The sequence below is a fragment of the Aquarana catesbeiana genome, linkage group LG13 (assembly GCF_042186555.1).
Source record: "Aquarana catesbeiana isolate 2022-GZ linkage group LG13, ASM4218655v1, whole genome shotgun sequence".
Classification (NCBI taxonomy): Eukaryota; Metazoa; Chordata; class Amphibia; order Anura; family Ranidae; genus Aquarana; species Aquarana catesbeiana.
This window is the reverse complement of record NC_133336.1, coordinates 196,994,691-197,013,107: the sequence shown is the minus strand read 5'-3', so window position 1 is coordinate 197,013,107 and position 18,417 is coordinate 196,994,691. Positions and strand designations below refer to the sequence as shown.

The window sequence follows — 18,417 nt, the reverse complement described above, 5'->3', positions numbered from 1 at the left end:
CTGTACTCTATACACTATGTTGTATATTAAAAGGATCCATCTGACCCCTGTACTCTATACACTATGTTGTATATTACAAGGATCCATCTGACCCCTGTACTCTATACACTATGTTGTATATTACAAGGATCCATCTGACTCCTGCACTCTATACACTATGTTGTACAAGGATCTGACCCCCGCACTCTATACACTATGTTGTATATTACAAGGATCTGACCCCCGCACTCTATACACTATGTTGTATATTACAAGGATCTGACCCCCTGATTGTATTGATGAATCATTGGGTGGAGCAGGCCCTTTATTAAGATTCTATATTCATACAACCGGTGCTATACAAAATTGAATTGAAATCACATAAATATTTGTAGTCTTTATTTTATTTTTTTCCATAAAAACCATATATACAGATAACATATTTACAATGTCTTTGAGCCCCTGCCACTGGTTCTGCGGGGGTGGGTGTCAGCAGAGATGAGTCATGTGACAGGGGATGGATCTGTGAAATGTACCTGTACAGCCAATCATTTATCAGCACAGGTTTAAAGTAATTGCGGGTGTGCAAAGTCCTACAGTTTGGTTTCTCTAGAAAGCGGTCACAGCATGAATAGATAAGCCTGTCCCCTGCCAGCATGCTGCAGAGAAGGACCTTTGTTCTCTGTAGGGAAGAAGTGGTCTCTCTGCAGAAGACAAACATGCCCCCCCCCCCCTTTGCTAAAGTCAGGGTTAGAGTTCTCCAGTCAACAGGAAGCATGAGCTTTGCTGACGGCAAAGCTTTAGGTCTGCCTCATCAGGGGAGGGCATATGGAACCTTTGCGGAGAGACCACTGCTTCCCCTCAGCAAAGGTGTAGGGTCAAGTAGCTAAGTGACAGTCAAGGTGACCCCTGACTCTTAAGCAGATTCTCTGATACATAAGATTATTTACCTATGAATATTCCGTTTCTGGCATGGGTTCTATAACTGAACTGTGATTGGATGAGCTGCTACTATGTCCCCCTATCAGAATCATGTCTGCAATGTCCCGCAATAAATCTATGAGGTGTCCCAGGTGGCGGGTCGCCAGATTAGCAAGATGGGTTGGTCCCCGAGGCCGTTCTCTATTTATCCATATAAAACTGCAGCCGATGCTTATGGTGGGATTTTGGAGCTATTGTCCATGGTGTCTCATGGTGTCCATAACATCACATAATGTGACACATCCGGGATTGAAATCTTGATTTCCTGGAGGCTTCCTGACCATCCACTCTTGGTATGTGAAGGCAACCGGAGGGCTCACTCACCCGCCTGAAAAGATAATATTTTAGATGTCATTAATGAATCCCTCAGTGGAACTCCAGCCAAAAATGTTGTATTCCTTTTTGGTTAGTGTAGGGAAGAGTTAGAACCTCTGCCAGGTTTTTATTGTTTAACCATGGATACCACAATCGTGGACAAAGAATCCAACATGGTATTTGTTAGATATCATTAGACTATACAAGCCAACATGTTTTGGGGTTAAGACCCCCTTCATCAAGGCTTAAGAATTATGTAACCTCAAATATGGTTGGACTGAAGTGTTGGTGGCAGCACTGGCAGGATCTTACTATAAAAACACAACCTTTGTTTTTTATTGTTCAACTATGTAAGGACACCACACTAATGGACAAGGAATCCAACATAGTATTTGTTAGATATCAGTAGACTATGCAAGCCAACGTGTTTCGGGCTTAAAGATTATGTAACTTCAAATATAATTGGACTGAAGTGTTGGTGGCAGCACTGGCAGGATCTTACTATAAAAAACAATATCACTTACTATAAACAATTTTACTTACTACAAAAAATATCAGTAGACTATGCAAGCCAACGTGTTTTGGGGTTATGACCCCCTTTATCAAGGCTTGAGAATTATGTAACCTCAAATATGGTTGGACTGAAGTGTTGGTGGCAGCACTGGCAGGATCTTACTATAAAAACAATATCACTTACTATAAACAATATCACTTATTATACAAAAATATCAGTAGACTATGCAAGCCAACGTTTTTTGGGGTTAAGACCCCCTTTATCAAGGCTTAAGAATTATGTAACCTCAAATATGGTTGGACTGAAGTGTTGGTGGCCGCACTGGCAGGATCTTGCTATAAAAACACAACCTTTGTTTTTTATTGTTCAACTATGTAAGGACACCACACTAATGGACAAAGAATCCAACATAGTATTTGTTAGATATCAGTAGACTATGCAAGCCAGCATGTTTGGGGGTTAAGATCCCCTTCATCAAGGCGTAAGGATTATGTAACCTCAAATATGATTGGACTCAACTGTTGGTTGGCAGGATCTCACTCTATAAACACAACTATTGTTACAATCCCATAGAGTCCAGCTATATTTGAGTTACATTATACTTCAGACCTGATGAAAGGGTGGGGGCTGAACCCCCGAAACGTGTTGACTTTCCTATTCTACTGATCTCTAATAAATACCATTTGGATTCTTTGCCCACTGGTGTTACACCCCTACTGCTTCTTACATAGTGGGACACTGGTATATGTTAGCAGTATAAACATAAGTCTGAATAATGAGATAGTCTTCAGCAACATTAGATATTAACAATACTAGCTCTAGCACCTCTTATGCTTGTACCTACGTTTTTATTGCTGTCTGTGTCCCCACTTGGAAGATTTTCCTTAACTTCCTGTTCTACAGACACAACATGAAGTAATCTTAAAGGGGGGATTTCCTCACTGTCCCTATTCTGAAAAATGTTGATTTTCCTACTTTCCGTCACAGTCAACAGGACAAGTGAAGAGGGTGAATCTCCCCAGTTAGGACACAGACAGCAATACAAATCTGACAGGAGTTCTATCCCTTTTATAGGCCAGTAAAAAAGAGGCTTAACCTGAATGAGCAAAGAGACTGATTCTCTTTAATTGGCATTTATTACTAAGGTGTGATAGGTGTTCTCTTACCTGTTAGTTTCTAAAGTCTTCAGCTTGAGAGTTTCATAATCATGTACACCTGAAACAAAGGGAGAAGCATTCAAAAAAGTGTAGAGTTGCCACATATACTTTGGTAGTCAGTGAAAAGAATGTCCCTTACATTGGTGGTCAGTGGGAAGAATGTTCCTTACATTGGTGATCAGTGGGAAGAATGCTCCTTACATTGGTGGTCTGTGAGAAGAATGCTCCTTACATTGGTGGTGAGTGAGAAGAATGCTCCTTACATTGGTGGTCAGTGAGAATAATGTTTCTTACTTTGGTGGTTAGTGGGAAAAATTACCCCCTTTACGAATAGGCAAAAAGATAATTGGTGTCAATGGTTACTCATTTGGTAAACTTTGTTCCCAGCATCAGATTAAATGTAAAATTCTTGCATCTGATCTAAGAGCTCCTTTACACAGACCACAGGCAGTTGACATGTCAGAACAGCTCCTAGAAGAATATTAAAGAGGTTTTCTACTCAATGTACTATGGAAAAAGTTGTCATGGGGAAACTTGGATCTGTTTCAAAGGACAACACAGCTGGAAGCAACCAAACCATGTTAGATGATTGCAGCTGTTATCAGCTTCACATTATCTGTGGATGTTCTTCTAGCCAATGAGTAAGGATAGATGTCTGTCCACAGATTGAACAGAAGTTTACTTACTTTTGTTGGTGTTCTTCATCATGCAGTTTTGGTAGACGGGGTCTGGCTGCAGGTAGGTGTTATTCAGATTGCTAAAAAGGAGACAGGAATAGTCAATAAACCGCCATAGCCCCATCCCACCATGACACTGATTTAAAAGTCCACCCAAAACTGTTATTTCAGTTGTGGGCAAAAGAAAACCCACCAGTGGCTCTATGGTGTGGCTGCATCTGCGTTACCAGACTCCGCCCACCCTACTGCAGCCAAAACGCACAGGGTGACAACACTGCTGTGGGATTTGACTGCAGAATGAACATGGTTATCACCTTATTACAGGAAGGGTGAGTGCATAGGTGGCAGAATGTATGAAGTTAATAGAAGCACAAAGATTTGTCTGGGAATAGGACTGCCCCCTGCTGTGTTTGGGGCACTATCAGTGCCAAAGAAAATTTCTTGGGAGGTTCAGCCTTGGGGACCCAGAGTTGAAAGAATAAGGCTGCATGCAAGTACTAGAGGTCGGGAGTGTGTAACGTACAGAGTACAGGGGTCAGGAGTGTGCAACGTACAGAGTACAGGGGTCAGGAGTGTGTAACGTACAGAGCACAGGGATTAGGAGTGTGTAACATACAGAGTACAGGGGTCAGGAGTGGCTCACATACAGGGATCAGAGATCAGAAGTTGGTAACGTACACAGTACAGGGGTCATAAGTTGGTAACATACACAGTACAGGAGTCAGAAGTTGGTAACGTACATAGTACAGGGGTCAGGAGTGTGTAACATACACAGTGCTGGTGTCAGGAGTTGGTAACGTACAGAGTACAGGGGTCAGGAGTGTGTAAAATACATAGTGCTGGTGTCAGGAGTAGGTAACGCACAGAGTACAGGGGTCAGTTGGGGATTAATAGAGAGATCAGGGGTTGGAAATGGGTAATGTAAACAGTACAGGGGTCAGGAGTGGGTAGCATACAGAGTAGAGGAATCAGGAGAGGATATTAGTTATGAGGAAAGGTTGCGAGCACTGAACTTATTCTCTCTGGAGAAGAGACGCTTGGGAGGGGATATGGTTTCAATTTACAAATACCATACTGGTGGTGACCCCACAATAGGGATAAAACTTTTTCGCGGAAGGAAGTTTAACAAGACTCGTGGCCACTCATTAAAATTAGAAGAAAAGAGGTTTAATCTTAAACTACATAGAGGGTTCTTTACCGTAAGAGTGGTAAGAATGTGGAATTCCCTTCCTCAGGCGGTGGGCTCAGCAGGGAGCATCGGTAGTTAAAAAATAACTATTAGATAAGCACCTGAACGACCGAAACATACAGGGATATACAATGTAATACTGCCATATAATCACACACATAGGTTGGACTTGATGGACTTTTTTCAACCTCACCTACTATGTAAGGAGTGTGTACAGAGTACAGGGGTTAGGAGCGGGTAACAGACAGACTACAGGGGTCAGGAGTGTGCAAAGTTATAGAGTACAGCGACCAGGAGTGTGTAACATATACATAGAGTACAGGGGTCAGCAGTATGTAACAGTATGCAGGGGTCAGGAGTGTGTAACGTAGAGTACAGGGGTTAGGAGTGTGTAATACACAGAGTGCAGGGGTCAGGAGAGTGTAACGTACAGAGTACAGGGGTCAGGAGAGCGTAACGTACAGAGTACAGGGGTCAGGAGTGGGTAACATACAGAGTGCAGAGGTCAGGAGTGTGTAACCTACCAAGTACAGAGGTCAGGAGTGTGTAATGTACAAAGTACAGAGGTCAGGAGTGTGTAATGTACAGAATACAGGGGTCAGGAGAGTGTAACATACAGAGTACAGGGGTCAGGAGAGTGTAACGTACAGAGTACAGGGGTCAGGAGTGTGTAATATACAGAGTGCAGAGGTCAGGAGTGTGTAACCTACAAAGTACAGAGGTCAGGAGTGTGTAACGTACAAAGTACAGAGGTCAGGAGTGTGTAATGTACAGAATACAGGGATCGGGAATGAGTACAGGGGTTTAGGAGTGTGTAACATACAGAGTGCAGATGTCAGGAGTGTCTAACAGAGTACAGTTGTCAAGAGTATGTAACATACAAAGTACAGGGGTCCGAAGTGTGCAAACACACAGAGTACAGAGGTCAGGAGTGTGTATCGTACAGAATACAGGGATCAGGAGTGTGTTACATACATAGTACAGGGGCCAGGAGTGTGTAACAGACAGTACAAGGGTCAGGATGTAGTAACATACAGAGTACAGGGATCAGGAGTGGGTAACACTTAGAAAGTAGGGGTCAGAAGTAAGCTCTCCCTCCTCAGTACTTCTCTCCCCTCTCGATAAATACATTTACCAGACCAGCGTAGTTCAGAGTAAAAGATGTTCTTCTTCATCTGGGTCATGTGACTGGAGCTGGGGGGGAGCAACCTCCCTTGCTCTGAGCTGACAGGCTGACTGACGGGTGCCCATCACAGGTGTCAGCAATGACTCCTCTGCTGGGATGTCCAGCGGACACTTTGGGGGATTTGGACCCCCCATCCCCCTCCTTATCTACACCCCTGGACATTATACAGTTTATATTAGGTCACTTTTGTGATATTTATTTGCATGCTGAGATGGAAATTTATGAATGTTTCTCTGATATATCAGAACATCTATTATCACATGAGCGTTATTTTTCACTTTCAAGCTCTGCTGCAGATTGAAATTGTCACACAAAAGCTCTATGGATTGAAAATTATCTGCATAATTAGGAAGTGGCGGGTGACTACATCTGGCCCAATTACCTGTTGGCATGCGGATAATTCCTGGCGCAGGCCGCGTCCGACTGTTCGCAGTCTTCGGAAAACTCATTAGTGACCACTGTGAGGGTGTCGGACTCCTCCTCCTCTCCTCCAATGCCTGCAAGACAAAACAAAAGACCCTCAACAGCTGTTCCAATTGTACTCCGCACATGTCCGGGGGGGGGGGGGGACCAAGAATGCGGCAACAGCAAAATAAAAACACAATGCAGGTGCGACGTGAATGCATGTTACGGCTCGCTGCGAAAGATAACAATCACGCGATTTTATCTCTAAATTGCTACTGGGAAGATTGCTCTGCTACAGATACACTTTAAGCGGCGGCGGAGGAGAGAGGGGCATTTAAAGGAAAATGAGATAGGTGCTAAGTCTTTTGCACCTGCCACTGCGTACATCCTGTGGCATCCACTTGCCCAAAAAAAACGAGTATTAAAGGAACACTCTAACTTTAACATTCTTTTGTACAGCCAATCACTTTACATAAAGTGATCCCGTTGCCAGATCATTCATTACCATAAAAATCTTCCCAGAAGAACCTGATCTCTATGTACTTTATAATACATTCTCTGTGTGGATGTCTTAAGCATTCTGATATGATCATCAGCTCCACCTAGTGACCATAATGTGGTATTTTCCTGAAATAACCCAATAAAACAAATACCGCATTATGGCCATTATGACCTAACAACCGGACACTCAGCCCAACAAGCCTGCTCCAACAGGGAGAGAATACAAGTGAATGAGTACATTTCAATCCCAGATAGGTAAGAGTGTAGTGTAAGTACAGAAGGTTTTATGAGTGTCTTCAATCAGCACTGAGCTCAGGCAGGAGATAGGACAGCCTCTATGGGGACATCACAGCCCGATACTAAGTCTGACAAGCTTCAACAGGTGGAGAATACCAGTGAATGATCAAATCCCAAGGTAAGTGTGTACTATTACTACAGGAGGTTTTATGAGTATCTGCAACCAGCACTGAGATCAGGCATGAGAATAGACTGCATCTATGAGGACCTTACAGTTTTCTACTCAGCCTGACAAGGAGCTCAGACTGGGAGAGAATACAAGTGAATGAGCAAATCTGAATCCCTGATAGGTAAGAGTGTAGTGTAAGTACAGAAAAGTTTTATAAGTGTCTTCAATCAGCACTGAGCTCAGGCAGGAGATAGGACAGCCTCTATGAGGACCTCACAGCCCGATATTAAGCCTGACAAGTCTGCTCCGAAAGGAGGAGAATACAAGTGAATGATAACATTTCAGTGTAAGAGTGTACTGTTAATACAGGGGATTTTATAAGTGTCTGCAATCAGTACTGAGCTCTGGCAGGAGATAGGACAGCGACTATGAGGACCTCACAGCCGGATACTAAGCCTGATAAGCCTGCACTGACAGGGAGGGAATACAAGTGAATGATAAAATCTCAAAATAGGAGTGTAATGTACAGTAACTACAGGAGGTGTTATGAGCATCTGGAATCAGCACTGAACACAGGAAGGAGATAGGAAAGCCTTTTTGGGGACCTCACAGCTTGATACTCAGCCTGACAAGCCTGCTCTGACAGGGAGAGAATACAAGTGAATGATAAAATCCCAATCCCTCATAGGTAATAGTTTACTGTACATACAGAAGGTTTTATGAGTGTGTTCAATCAGCACTGAGCTCAGGCAGGAGATAAGACAGCCTTTTTGGGGACCTCACAGCCCGATACTCAGCCTGACGAGCCTACTCCAACAGGCAGAGAATACAAGTGATTGATAAAATTGAAATCCCTTATAGGTAGTAGTGTAGTGTAAGTTCAGGAGGTTTTATGAGCATCTGCAATCAGCACTGAGCTCAGGCAGGAGATCGGACAGCCTCTTTGGGGACCTCATAGCCTTACAAGTCTGCTCTGACAGGGAGAGAATACAAGTAAATTAGAAAATTGCAATCCCTGAAAGGTAAGACTGTAGTGTAAGCATATTGAATCTACTATAAAAACACATCACCCACCTGACACCTTACTCTTCAAAGATGGCTGCCCGTTGACTCTTGTAGTCTCTCTGGTCTTTATAGTTGCGTACAGTTCTTCCAGCGGTTGAGCAGAACGACTTACATGTTGGGATTTTCTTCGAGACCTATAGAAAAAGTCAATCAAGAAGCAAGATGAGAATTCAGAGGCCTCAGGAAAACTCTTATTTATAATTCAGTTCTTTTCTTTCAGGTTATCTAAGCCAACGTTGGAGCCCCTGTGGGTGATCAGCAGAGATGGGGGTTACTACTGAGTGAGGGATTAGCAGAGCTGGGGGGTACTACTGAGTGGGGGATCGGCAGAGATGGGGGTTATTACTGAGTGGGGGATCGGCAGAGATGGGGGTTACTACTGAGTGAGGGATTAGCAGAGCTGGGGGTTACTACTGAGTGGGGGATCGGCAGAGATGGGGGTTACTACTGAGTGGGGATCAGCAGAGCTGGGGGGTACTACTGAGAGGGGATCAGTAGAGATGGGGGTAACTACTGAGTGGGGGATCAGTAGAGATGGGGGTTACTACTGAGTGGGGGATCAGTAGAGATGGGGGTTACTACTGAGTGGGGGATCGGCAGAGATGGGGGTTATTACTGAGTGGGGGATCGGCAGAGATGGGGGTTACTACTGAGTGAGGGATTAGCAGAGCTGGGGGTTACTACTGAGTGGGGGATCAGTAGAGATGGGGGTAACTACTGAGTGGGGGATCAGTAGAGATGGGGGTGACTACTGAGTGGGGGATCAGCAGAGATGGGGGTTACTACTGAGTGGGGGATCAGTAGAGATGGGGGTTACTACTGAGTGGGGGATCAGCAGAGATGGGGGTTACTACTGAGTGGGGGATCAGTAGAGATGGGGGTTACTACTGAGTGGGGGATCAGTAGAGATGGGGGTTACTACTGAGTGGGGGATCAGTAGAAATGGGGGTTACTACTGAGTGGGGGATCAGCAGAGATGGGGGTTACTAATGAGCAGGGATCAGAAGAGCCGGGAGTTACTACTGAGCCGGGATCAGCAGAGCTGGGAGTTACTACTGAGCAGGGGATCAGCAAAGCAGGGGGTACTACTGAGCTAGGATCTGCTGAATGAGGGTACCAATGAGCTGGGGATTTGCTGAACAGGGGTATTAATGAGCTGAGGATCTGCTGAGTGAGGGTACTACTGAGCCGGGGCACTACCTGGCCTCTTTAAAACAAATCAAAAATCCACACACACAGGGCATTTGCCAAGCTTTATTAAAGCTTAAAAGAAAAGAAAATTACTGAAGCATCGAAAACGCATAAAAAAAAAGCATTACTTGGATAGCTTTGAGGAAGAGGGCATGTCCCTTGAAACGCGTCACCTGCACCCATCCTACTAATACATGTCCGGTGGCGATTGTGTTCTATGCTTGTGAATTTGCTCACTTTGTGAGTACAATGTACTATCTTATTGATATTTATGAAAAGTTTTATACGGTAATGCACTAGGCTGCTGCGCCTTCTTCTATTACTCTTAAAGGTACAGCACCTCCCCCCCAATATCTACTCACGGTCGGATCTCCTGAGGAGGAAACATCTGCGTTATGTTGGCGTATTCGTGGTTAGTCCTCGTGGATCGCCTTATGGAGTTCCCCCGCAGAATCTGGCCAGTGGATCCTCTCTACAAACGACAAACATATTTCTCTAATCGCAATTTTAACGCTTTCCCACCCAGCTTTTAACTGGGTCTTTACGACCAAGGAGAGAGAAGGATTGCCCAATCATGTGACCACAGTCAGTGGTGTATTTTGGTTTTGTGCTGCCTTAGGCAAAACTAAAATTGGGCACCTCCCCCCCATTTAAATTTGTCCCACCCCTTCGGGTTTAAGACCCACCCCTTCATCTGTAGGCTCCACCTCTTCCTATTAGAGCTCCACAGGTAAAGAAATACCTGGGAAATACCAAGCAGTCATCGCTGGGGGGGCCACGTAGGCAGGAAGTGGCTGTAAAAAGGCTGCACAAGATCAGCAGCACTGAGAAGAGTTCTAAATCATTTGCTTAGGGTTTGAATCTGCTTTATTCTAAGTTTACGATGAAAATAAAATGTGCTTTCATTTCTAAGATTAGCTGTATCAATTGTTTATGAATAATTTGACTTTAATCGGGAGTTGTGTTCTGTAGATTGGGTTCCAAGGTTGTGCTCAGGAATGGAGGATGGAATGTGTGCACTGATAAGATGGACGGGATTGTCTTCAACTACCACACACAGTGCAGCCATCCATAGAGAGACTAATGCTGGCCCTTTACATCGAAAAATTACATTCTCCATGGACAAAAAATAAATAAATAAATAAAAATTATTCTGTGAATAGTTTTATATAATATACATACAATTCTGATATCCTTTAATTAATTAATTTATAATAAATACATTGCCTATAATATTGATTTATATTAACAGATTAATAATATATATATATTATATTATTATATTATTTTATATTATATTACATTCATGATAAATCAATTATCTATAATATGAGTTTATATTAATAGAATTATAATATATATATATATTTATATTATATGACATTTATAATAAATCAATTATCTATAATATAAATTTATAAAAATATATATATATTTATATTATATTATTTTATATTATATTACATCCACAATAAATCAATTATCTATAATATGAGTTTATATTAATAGAATTATAATATATATGTTTATATTATATTATATTATATTATATCGTTTTTTTTTTTATTATATTCCATTTATAATAAATCAATTTTCTGTAATATTAATTTATATTAATAGATTTATAATATAGATATATATATATATATATATATATATATATATATATATATTATTATTTTAGTTTATATTATATTATTTCATATTATATTCCATTCACGATAAATCAATTATCTATAATATGAGTTTATATTAATAGAATTATAATATATCTATTTATACTATATTAAATTATATTATATTACATAGTTTTTTTTATTATATTCAATATATAATAAATACATTTTCTGTAATATTAATTTATATAAATAGAATTTATATATATATATATATATATATATATATATATATATACACACACACACACATACATATATCCATATATAGATATAGCTATATATATCCTGTGCTGTCTTATTGTAAATCATTGATTTTAAATGGAAAATACCACACTTGGCCACCAGATGGAGCTAAGCATTATAAGTTTTCATACCTCCGTCTAGTGCCCGAAAGTGGTATTTCATATTTAAAATGAATGATTTATATTCTTGGGGGTTGATTTAGAATTCATTTGCCCAGGAAAAGCTGCATATACATTCTATTCAAATGGGAAAAACAAAAAAACAAAAAAAAAAAAAACAACAAATGTAAATAGGTTATATCCTGTGCTGTCTGAATGTAAATAATTGATTTTAAATGGGAAAACACCCCATTTGGCCAGTAGATGGAGCTAAGCATTATAGCAATCGTCTCTAATACTTAGCCCCATCTAGTGGCCAATTGCAGAATTTCCCATTTGGAATCAATGATTTACATTCGAACAGTGCAGGGTCTCACCTATTTATTTCGGTTTTTCAGCCCTATTTGGACACGCACTTTCACCAGGCGAACGGCTATGAGAAAAAAAAAATGCACCCATTGGTATGCTTTGTTTGGTAAGGCCATACCACTGCTTTATGAATAGAGAAAATACCAAGTTTGGCCACTAGATGGAACTAAGCATTATAGAAATTTTCTCTAATACTTACTCAGCGTTACCGAGAGGGCAAATGCAATATTTCCCATATAAAATAATGATTTACATTCGAACAGAGCAGGATATTGCTTATTTACATTCATTTTTTGCCCCATTTGCACATGCACTTTCACTATCTAATTAATCTATTAATCTATCTATCTAATTAATCCATTAATCTATCTATCTATCTATCTATCTATCTATCTATCTATCTATCTATCTATCTATCTATCTATCTATCTATCTATCTATCTATCTATCTATCATATATATACACACTCATAGGCAAACATTGTCTAGTAGTTGTATTTTTTTTTGAATGATTTACCAGTGGCACAGGTGGTGGTATGGCTCCGCCCTGAATGGGGTGTCTGTTAAAGGACAGTTTGTACTGAAGCGCGTCGGTCAGCTTGTTCACGATTCTCTCCTGCGTGTCGTTGGAGGCTTCCTGCAACAGAACACCTTGGAATCAGTCTGACCATAAACCAGGTGACCGTAAGCTAGCCAAACACATTATTATCTGATTGTACAATCACATTGTACAAGCCCCCCCCAGCAGCCAGGATCTGCCTGCGTTGCCTAGAGAAGCACAGAGACCCAGTGATGGCATCACCCTAAAGTAGAGGTCTCAAACTGGTGGCCCTCCAGCTGTTTCAAAACTACAAGTCCCATGAGGCATTGCAAGGCTGACCGTTACAAGCATGACTCCCACAGGCAGAGGCATGATGGGACTTGTAGTTTCACAACAGCGGGAGGGCCGCTAGTTTGAGACCCCTGCCCTAAAGAGTAGCTAACCTCACATTTTTATGCATTTTGGGATCGGGTCGGTAATGGGTTACAACCCCCATCAGTTGTTTTTTTTTTCCCCGCTGTCCCAGATACACAACAGGAAGTGAGAGCAGGTCTCCCCAACGTTAGGGGAATTCACCTCTTTGTTGTCCCCGGAACAGGTGTCCTCACTGGGGGGAAGATTTCCCGCCACTTCCTGGTGAGAGGTCCCTTCAAAGCGAGGGAAATCCCTGGTTGCCACCAGAACTAGTGTCCCCCATCGTAAGCTTTTTCCTCTCTTCCTGTCCTGGTGACAACCCTAACATTTTTTAGATTTCCTATCGCATTCAGTCCCAGTGCCAAGGGTCACCAGGACAGACAGAGAGGGTTGAATCTTCCCCAGAGGGGAGCAATAAAAAAATAATAATAAAAAAACCTGACAGGGGTTCTAACACCATCCGCTCTCCATGCAAAAACCAAAAAAAGAAGAGTTTTGGCTTTATATACTAAGAGTATATTTTATTTTCTATTTTCCCTCAGCCCATTGTTATTTACAGAGTCCTATCAGCAAGCCGCAGAGATCTAACCTTGGCTTTGGAGACTAAGGCCAGGGCCTGCTTGTAGTACAGGACGGCCTTCTCCGGATCGCCCAGACGGAATTTGGCTGCTCCGAGTCCTTCGCATGCCTGCCATTGGCCGTGGACATCATCTGGTGGAGGAGAACAAGCCGGATCAGTAAAGAAGAGCAATAAGAGTGCACAGAGCCTTTAAAGAGGACCCGTCCTAAACGTAACGTGCCGATGTCCAATGTATGACCACAAGCTGATGAGGACCGTCCTCTGGTTATTAAAGAGGACTCGTCCAAAATCTAACGTGCTGATGTCCAATGTATGACCACAAGCTGAGGAGGATCATCCTCTGGTTATTAAAGAGGACCTGTCCTAAATGGAACGGGCCGATGTCCTATGTATGACCACAAGCTGAGGAGGACCGTCCTCTGGTTAATAAAGAGGACCTGTCTTAAATGGAACGGGCCGATGTCCAATGTATGACCACAAGCTGAGGAGGACCGTCCTCTGGTTAATAAAGAGGACCCGTTCTAAACGTAACGGTCCGATGTCCAACGTATGACCACCAGCTGAGAAGGACCATCCTCTGGTTATTAAAGAGGACCCGTCCTAAATGTAACGTGCCGATTTCCAATGTATGACCACAAGCTGAGGATCACCGTCCTCTGGTTATTAAAGAGGACCCGTTCTAAACGTAGCGGTCTGATGTCCAACGTATGACCACCAGCTGAGAAGGACCGTCCTATGGTTATTAAAGAGGACCCGTCCTAAATGTAACGGCCCGATGTCCAACCTATGACCACCAGCTGAGAAGGACCATCCTCTGGTTATTAAGGAGAACCTGTCACATAGAAGCAGCACTGTAAAGCTGGAGAAGTGATTGGTTGGATTCTCTAGGGGTACGGCTCTCATTCCGAATTCAGCGAATGGGTACTTGGAGGTGAATCCCCCCCCAAGTTTATTCTTGTATAAATCTCAAATTCTGGTAATTTTTCGCACTAACGGGCAAACTGGGCACTGTTATTGGGGGCATGTAAGAAAAATCAAAAGCATACATACCAAATGCTTAGATTTGAGCACCCCCTTAAAAAAGGCAGTTTATCTCAAAATACAGGTCCTATCAAAATAATATAAAAAATGTACCCCAGATTAAAAGACCCCCCCCCCCAAAAAAAAGAAACAAACAAAAAAAATAACAAAAAACAAAAACAGCAACAACAAAATACCCTGAAACAAATAAAAAAAAAAAAACATTTTCTTTTCCTCCTAAAGGAAGCCTTGACAAAAAAAGTGTCAGTTTAATCTAAAATAAAGGTTCCTTAAAAATAAAAATTAAAACAATATACCCCAAATGAAAAAAAGAAATGACTCTGCCCTGAAACAAAAAACAAAACAAAAACAGCAACAACAAAATACCCTGAAACAAAAAAAAAAACATTTTCCTTTTCTCCTAAAGGAAGCCTTGACATAAAAATGGCAGTTTAGTCTAAAATAACGGTCCTTTAAAAATAAAAATAAAAACAATATACCCCAAATGAAAAAAGAAATGAACCTAAAAAAAAAAAAAAGAAGTAAATACCCTGAAACAAACACAAAAACACACTTTTTTAAAGGAATGCTTACAGCAAAAAACAAAACAACAACAAAAAAACAAAATACCCTGAAACAAAACATTTTTTTTTATCCTAAAGGAAGCCTTAGCCAAAAAAAGTCTCAGTTTAATTTACAATAAGGGTCCTATAAAAATAATATAAAAACAATATACCCCAAAAGAAGAAAGAAATTACCCCTCAAAAAAATAAAATGAAGAATGAATTAAATGCCCTGAAACAAACACAAAAACACACTTTTTGTTTAAGGAATCCATGCAGCAGGAAAAAAAGAAGACAGTTTAACCTACAATACAGGTCCTATTAAAATACCTCAAAAGAAGAAAAAGAAATACCCCCCCCCCCCACACACACACACACACACACAAAAAAAAAGAATTAAAAAAAAACACAAAAGAAAAAAAACAATTTTTAAAGACATCCTTACAGCAAAAAAAGCAACCGAAAATAACGATCCTTTCCTATCAACTTTAAAAAAAATATATACGGTATATAAAAAAAAATGTAGATAGATACCTGTGTATAAATGAATATTTATATTTTTATTATATATCTATATACAGTATCTCACAAAAGTGAGTACACCCCTCACATTTTTGTAAATATTTTATTCTATTTTTTCATGTGACAACACTGAAGAAATGACACTTTGCTACAATGTAAAGTAGTGAGTGTACAGCTTGTATAACAGTGTAAATTTGCTGTCCCCTCAAAATAACTCAACACACAGCCATTAATGTCTAAACCGCTGGCAACAAAAGTGAGTACACCCCTAAGTGAAAATGTCCAAATTGGGCCCAATTAGCCATTTTCCCTCCCTAGTGTCATGTGACTCGTTAGTGTTACAAGGTCTCAGGTGTGAATGGGGAGCAGGTGTGTTAAATTTGGTGTTATCGCTCTCACTCTCTCATACTGGTCACTGGAAGTTCAACGTGGCACCTCATGACAAAGAACTCTTTGAGGATCCGAAAATAAAGAATTGTTGCTCTACATAAAGATGGCCTAGGCTATAAAAAGATGCCAAGACCCTGAAACTGAGCTGCCGCATGGAGGCCAAGACCATATAGCGGTTTAACAGGACAGGTTCCACTCAGAACAGGCCTCGCCATGGTCGACCAAAGAAGTTGAGTACACGTGCTCAGCGTCATATAAAGAGGTTGTCTTTGGGAAATAGACGTACGAGTGCTGCCAGAATTGCTCCAGAGGTTGAACGGGTGGGGGGGTCAGCCTGTCAGTGCTCAGACCATACGCCGCACACTGCATCAAATTGGTCTGCATGGCTGTCGTCCCAGAAGGAAGCCTCTTCTAAAGATGATGCACAAGAAAGCCAAAACAGTTTGCTGAAGACAAGCAGACTAAGGACATGGATTACTGGAACCATGTCCTGTGGTCTGATGATACCAAGATAAACTTATTTGGTTCAGATGGTGTCAAGCGTGTGTGGCGGCAACCAGGTGAGGAGTACAGTCAAGCATGGTGGTGGGAGTGTCATGGTCTGGGGCTGCATGAGTGCTACCGAAACTGGGGAGCTACAGATCATTGAGGGAACCATGAATGCCAACATGTACTGCGACATACTGAAGCAGAGCATGATCCCCTCCCTTCGGAGACTGGGCCGCAGGGCAGTATTCCAACATGATACCGACCCCAAACACACCTCCAAGATGACCACTGCCTTGCTAAAGAAGCTGAGGGTAAAGGTGATAGACTGGCCAAGCATGTCTCCAGACCTAAACCCTATTGAGCATCTGTGGGACATCCTCAAACAGAAGGTGTAGTAGTGCAAGGTCTCTAACATCCACAAGCTCCGTGATGTCGTCATGGAGGAGTGGAAGAGGACTCTAGTGGCAACTTGTGAAGCTCTGGTGAACTCCATGCCCAAGAGGGTTAAGGCAGTGCTGGAAAATAATGGTGGCCACACAAAATATTGACACTTTGGGCCCAATTTGGACATTTTCACTTAGGGGTGTACTCACTTTTGTTGCCAGCGGTTTAGACATTAATGGCTGTGTGTTGAGTTATTTTGAGGGGACAGCAAATTTACACTGTTATACAAGCTGTACACTCACTACTTTACATTGTAGCAAAATGTCATTTCTTCAGTGTTGTCACATGAAAAGATAGAATAAAAGATTTACAAAAATGTGAGGGGTGTACTTACATTTTTTATAAATAAAATAAAAAAAACTATATATATATATATATATATATATATATATATATATATATATATATATATATATATATATATATATATATATATATATATATATATATATATATATATATATCACCGCTGAACCAGAAAAAATATATTATGGACGGTGCAGCAGCTTGAAGTGACTGGTGGCCTCAAATCAACCACAAAATAAAATGAAGACAAAAAAGCCCCCCAATAATCAGAACAAAAAATGCAGTAAAGATCTTGACTGCCCAAAGAGCTGGCAATCAGAATTAAAGTACATTATCCTAACTGACCTTTACCCTACTCTATGAAATCTATCAGCTTTTTCTATGCTCTCCCTTCCAATACACTGACCCCGTGTCCCCCTTCTTATATAGTGAAAGGTCTGGCAGATCCCACATTTTATATATTGCTCCCTCTGAGGCTGCTCGGGTGGAATAGGAAATGGTGAGAACCTCTGTCGGGCTTGTATTCCATTTTATGGTTGGAGAAAATTCCTTGCTTCCTGTGGTGTCAGGATGACAGGAAGTGGGGGGAAATCTCCTTAATGGGGACATATAGCTGACAGAGGTTCTAACTCTTCTCCACTTCATCCAGACCTGGAAAAAAATGTCCGGAGTTCTACCAGATATGCCTACATTTCCTGCTGACCTTCATCACAGTTTCTCTTTAAAAAGGCTTTTAGGAGAAAGAAAGATCACTTTAAAAAATGATTAGGTTTCCTTTAAATGACATATACAGTATATTACATGGCGGGGTGGTTCCATAGTTTGGACAGCGTGAGCTGGAATCCCCCTTTAAGTGTCATACCTACCCTAAGAAGACCTACCTGAGTCTTTAAATGCCTGCAGAGAGTGGAGGTAATTCTCTGCCGCCGCCTCGTGGTCGCTGAGCTGGCTCAGGGCGTACGCCAGGTTGCCAAAACATTGTCCTTGAGCTCTGCGGTTACCAAGCATGCCTGCAATAAACACAACAACACCGTCTGACCATGACCTGATATTCCTCCATAGTAACCTGCCTGCCTACACATAAACCCCAGATAAACAATTAGAAATACCAACCAATGGGATGCAACCTGGCATGAAACAGATGGAACAATAAAAGGTACATTTTGATTGCTGGCTCTGGATTGGTGCATTTG

The 18,417-nt window shown here is 41.4% G+C and overlaps 1 protein-coding gene across 1 annotated transcript in view; it reads right to left on the bottom strand.

The window, feature by feature from the left end:
- Nucleotides 1-424: 424 nt before the first annotated feature.
- The window catches only part of TTC24 (tetratricopeptide repeat domain 24), a 28,408-nt gene continuing 10,415 nt past the window's right edge, over nt 425-18,417 (bottom strand). Inside the window, exons 4-12 of the mRNA XM_073610242.1 lie at nt 18,106-18,234; nt 13,500-13,621; nt 12,473-12,592; nt 9,929-10,038; nt 8,385-8,509; nt 6,381-6,495; nt 3,633-3,703; nt 2,956-3,004; nt 425-1,288 (exon numbers count right to left, since the gene is read on the bottom strand). Of these exons, the coding sequence (XP_073466343.1) occupies nt 1,186-1,288; nt 2,956-3,004; nt 3,633-3,703; nt 6,381-6,495; nt 8,385-8,509; nt 9,929-10,038; nt 12,473-12,592; nt 13,500-13,621; nt 18,106-18,234 (944 nt within the window). The 3' untranslated portion in view covers nt 425-1,185. The remainder of the gene's footprint in view (nt 1,289-2,955; nt 3,005-3,632; nt 3,704-6,380; nt 6,496-8,384; nt 8,510-9,928; nt 10,039-12,472; nt 12,593-13,499; nt 13,622-18,105; nt 18,235-18,417) is intronic.